Here is a 4,181-nt window from a genome sequence, read left to right as displayed (position 1 = left end):
TTTGGTGCCACACAAATGACCCAAACATTTCGTTAAGCGACAAACAAACAGGAATTAATTTTGGTTGCAGCTTAAAGTTAGTCCCTGGAAACAAACGACAAATTGCCAACAACAACTCAGCTCCTCTGGGCTCTGTCAACCACATTGAAATGCAATAGAATAATATTGCAATTAAATCACTGTTCATCTGGGACTGCAAGAGCATCAGTTATTCTTGAACAGACTGTTCGATGTGCTGCATTTTCTTATGGGCGATTAAATAACTATAATGTGTGTTCATGCTAAATGATTTTCTAGCAGTTCCTGGCGATTCTTGATTTAAGGTGTAGTCTATTCAAGGCATTTTCCAAACTTAACTGATTTATTTGTTAAACAACATTGCTACTTAGGAGCTCGATTGTAAGCAGAAGGCTATGTAAAATTTATCTTTACTTTTATCACTCTTACTCACTACACTGGCAATTCGATCTCCTTCATCAAAATTCCAAGTTTACTTTACCATCTGCCACCGCACACGCCTTTCGCCATGCAAGAATTTCCAAAATATAGATGCTGCACAAGCTTCATAAAGGTATTGTCAATAAATTCTCCCCAATAAGCTGTAATAAAACTATTTTTTTCTTGTTTTTTTAAGACCGTTCTTAACCGTTCCCTTGCTGACTGTAAGGATGGAGGAGGCAAAGGCAAAGGCATCAAAGCCAAACTGGCCAAGAAAATACCCGTAGAGCGTGAAAAGTTTTTGGGTATCAAGTGTTTGCATGGCAAGAAGTCAATTGGCCAGATCACCGTTAATAGTGTTATTGGGGGAATGCGGGGACTTCCGCTCCTGTTTTGCGAGACCTCCAGGTATGTTTATTTTGGAAATAAAGATTATTAGTTATGCCAAAATTTATTTGTGTACTGATGCTACCACTTCCATCCATAACTCATATTTTGTAATATAGTTTATTGATTAAAGTTTAAGTATTTAAATGAAATATCCAATTCCAGCCTGGACAAAAACAAGGGCATCTTCTACCGCGGAAAGTTGCTGAAGGACGTGTGCGCCAAGCTGCCGCGGGTGCGCGAGGGCTCCCAGGAGGGCACTCCAGAGGGCTGCTTCTTCCTGCTGACCACCGGGTCGATGCCCACCAAGGAGGAGGCCGCCGAGGTCACCAAGGAGTGGCTGAGACGTGGCAATGTGCCGCGCTACTGCCTGCGGCTGATTGACTCCATGGACAAGCGGGTGCACCCGATGGCCCAGCTGTGCGCCGCCTGCGCCTGCCTCAATCCGCAGAGCAAGTTCGTGGAGGCCTACAGCAAGGGGGTGAAGAGGGGCGTCTACTGGGAGTACATCTACGAGGATTCGATGAACCTGTGCGCCATGCTGCCCACCGTGGCGGCGGCCATATACAACAATGTTTTCAAGGACGGCGAGGGCTCCCGGGAGATTAGTAAGGAGCAGGATTGGTCTGGCAACTATTGCCGCATGCTGGGACTACCGGACGAGGAGTTCGTCGATCTCATACGCCTCTACATGATCCTCCATGCGGACCACGAGAGCGGCAACGTTTCCGCCCACACCTCCCACCTGGTCGGTTCGGCGCTCAGCGATCCCTTCCTCTCCTTCTCGGCCAGCATGTGCGGCCTAGCTGGCCCTCTCCACGGCCTGGCCAATCAGGAAGTACTCGTCTGGCTGACGAAGCTCAGGAAGGCCATCGGCGACGAGCCCACGGACGACCAGCTGAAGAAGTTCATCGACGACACGCTGAAGGGCGGTCAGGTCTGGGTCCCAAGAAATCCCTTATAGTTCCTATTAATTTCCATTTCAATGGCAGGTTATTCCCGGCTATGGGCATGCCGTCCTGCGGGACACTGATCCCCGGTTCGTCCTGCAAAACGAGTTTGCCATGAAGCACTGCAAGGATGATGCGGGCGTTAAGCTGGTGACTCGTCTGTGGAAGATCATACCGGAGGTGCTCAAGAAGCTCAACAAGGTGGCCAATCCGTATCCGAACGTGGACGCCCATTCGGGTGTGCTGCTGCAGCACTACTGCCTGAAGGAGCTGAAGTACTACACGGTCCTCTTCGGAGTTTCCCGGGCTCTGGGCGTTCTGTCCCAGCTCATTTGGTCACGTGCCCTGGGTGCACCCATCGAGCGGCCCAAGTCCTTCTCGTCGTCGGAACTCTGCAAGTTCATCAAGGCAGCCGACGAAAAGGCGGGAAAAAATAAGAAGAAGTGCTGAAACCGAACCTAAAAAATGATTATTATTTAATTGACGAAATTCTCTAACCCTTTGGTTTTTTCAATAAATTTGTACTCGGTATACCTACATTCCAAGATTTCATTTCAAGTCATTGACATATGGGCCGTTCTTTTACATGTGTTTGGCATATTGTAATTGGTTCGGCTGACTGACATTTGGCGGTCTATTTATGACTTCTTTGATATGCGGTCTGTTTTGGAACCCCTGCTCACCATCCCCTTTTCTTCCTATGAGCATTGTAATTATGGCGTAGGCTGGAATAAATCGCATTTCCATTGCTTTGATGTTGGCGGCTCTAAGAAACGTGTCTAATATCCAATTCAGGACCCAAAGTGGATCATAAATCTGGCGCGTAATCCAAGCTCTGCTCAATTAAAATGATTAATTATAATCAGTTTATCGTACACTTGAGCCAAGGATTTGGTGAGGAGTTGAAAACGCCATAGTTTGGAAAGGAAATAAATTTGATTTGCGTTTTATGCAAGCATTTACCATTCAGCACATTTGAATTACTCTGGACAAATCAAGGATATTAATGTGTGCAATTCCCTCGCCACTCGCCAGGAATTTCATTGGATGTACTCGTGATTATTGTAATTTTTATAAAAGCATTCCATCAACTGATTGATTTCTGTTCAATTTCTACCCATTGTTTGGCTTGGATCTCCTACCCTCAGGTTCCGATTGTATTCCCCATTTTTTGTTGCATTGACACGGGCCGTTGTTTCTATAAGTGATATTTTATTGTTATTTTTATAGCACCTCTCCCTCTGTGGGTGCTAGTCCTTGGGGTTGCCTAAGCCAGGTCCCCAGTTGCCACTCTCTTAGATTTGATATTCATTTTTTCAGCGGGAATATATATTTGGCCCACATAACAAGTGACCTAGAGAGCTGGAAAAGAAAAGGGGGTGTGGGTATGGTAAAAAGGATATCGAGAGTAATAAGATGTAATTTCGTAATGTGCATACTCTGTATACCTTTGCATAGTGTACTACAAATTGGTCCTCTTTACATTTTCAATTATTAAACAATCATTTGGTTGTCTTATTAACATGTCGAAAAATCTCGCAAAAATTATAAATCCCACAATATAAAAGTTAATTATTCGAATTTTAATTTTACAGCTACTCACACACATGAATAAATTTCCGCACTTTTTTATAAGCACAATAATATGATCATGAAGTACTTTTTTCTGCCCGGTCCTTAACTTATTATTAATTGCTTTGAGCATGTGGGGTTTTTCGATGGAAATGGGAGTAGAAGTGGGAGGAGGAGAATGTAAATGATAAAAGTTGAAATATGTTTACCCAAGCTGGCGGCAAAAATAAGCTGCAAAACGTTTTAATAAAAGTATTTACTATTTTCCCGCACAGTTATTTTATTGTTGAGGGAAATCACGAAAACTTTTTTTATTGCAATTCAGTGCACTGCTACACGCTGCTGATTTTTTTCCCTCTCTTTTTTTTTGTATAATTTTTTTCAAACATAATTTGAAACTGTTTTTGGGTGGGCGAAATGCAGAGGCACGCTCTGGTTTTATATGTGCTGCTTCAGTGGCCTTGGGAGCCAGAAAAGGAAAGCGAGTCCCCCCCAAAGTTCACCCACTTGAGCACGCACACACCCACACGAATGGGGGGTCTATGAAAGGGAATAAAACACATCCGCATCAACCATGTTCCTGTCCGTGTGGCCGCTGCTGTCCCGCCGCCTGGCCAGACCCAAAATAAAACAATGCTCGACTTCCATCTGGGTGTGGAGCGCGTACGCGTGTGTGGCACTAGTCATATAAAATGTTCGCACATATGCCAAGTTGCTTTCAGCCATTTGCTGCAATATTAAAACAAAAGTAATGCGAAAGTGCTTTCCAACCCATCGCCCTCATCCACCGCCCATCGTCCGCAGCTCTCCTCGTCTAAAAATAAAAAGCAAAAC

The 4,181-nt window shown here is 44.6% G+C and overlaps 1 protein-coding gene across 1 annotated transcript; it reads left to right on the top strand.

Moving 5' to 3' along the window:
- Positions 1–413: 413 nt before the first annotated feature.
- LOC108054637 (probable citrate synthase, mitochondrial) lies at positions 414–2,320 on the top strand. The gene is made up of 4 exons (XM_017137676.3): positions 414–571; positions 635–846; positions 991–1,762; positions 1,818–2,320. Exons 1-4 carry the CDS (start codon positions 527–529, stop codon positions 2,223–2,225), a joined length of 1,437 nt encoding a protein of 478 aa, XP_016993165.3. The 5' UTR covers positions 414–526; the 3' UTR covers positions 2,226–2,320.
- The last annotated feature ends 1,861 nt before the right edge of the window (positions 2,321–4,181 follow it).

The sequence above is a fragment of the Drosophila takahashii genome, chromosome 3R, assembly GCF_030179915.1.
Source record: "Drosophila takahashii strain IR98-3 E-12201 chromosome 3R, DtakHiC1v2, whole genome shotgun sequence".
Taxonomy (NCBI): Eukaryota; Metazoa; Arthropoda; class Insecta; order Diptera; family Drosophilidae; genus Drosophila; species Drosophila takahashii.
Note: the sequence above shows the minus strand (reverse complement) of the source record. Positions and strands in the feature narration are given on the sequence as shown.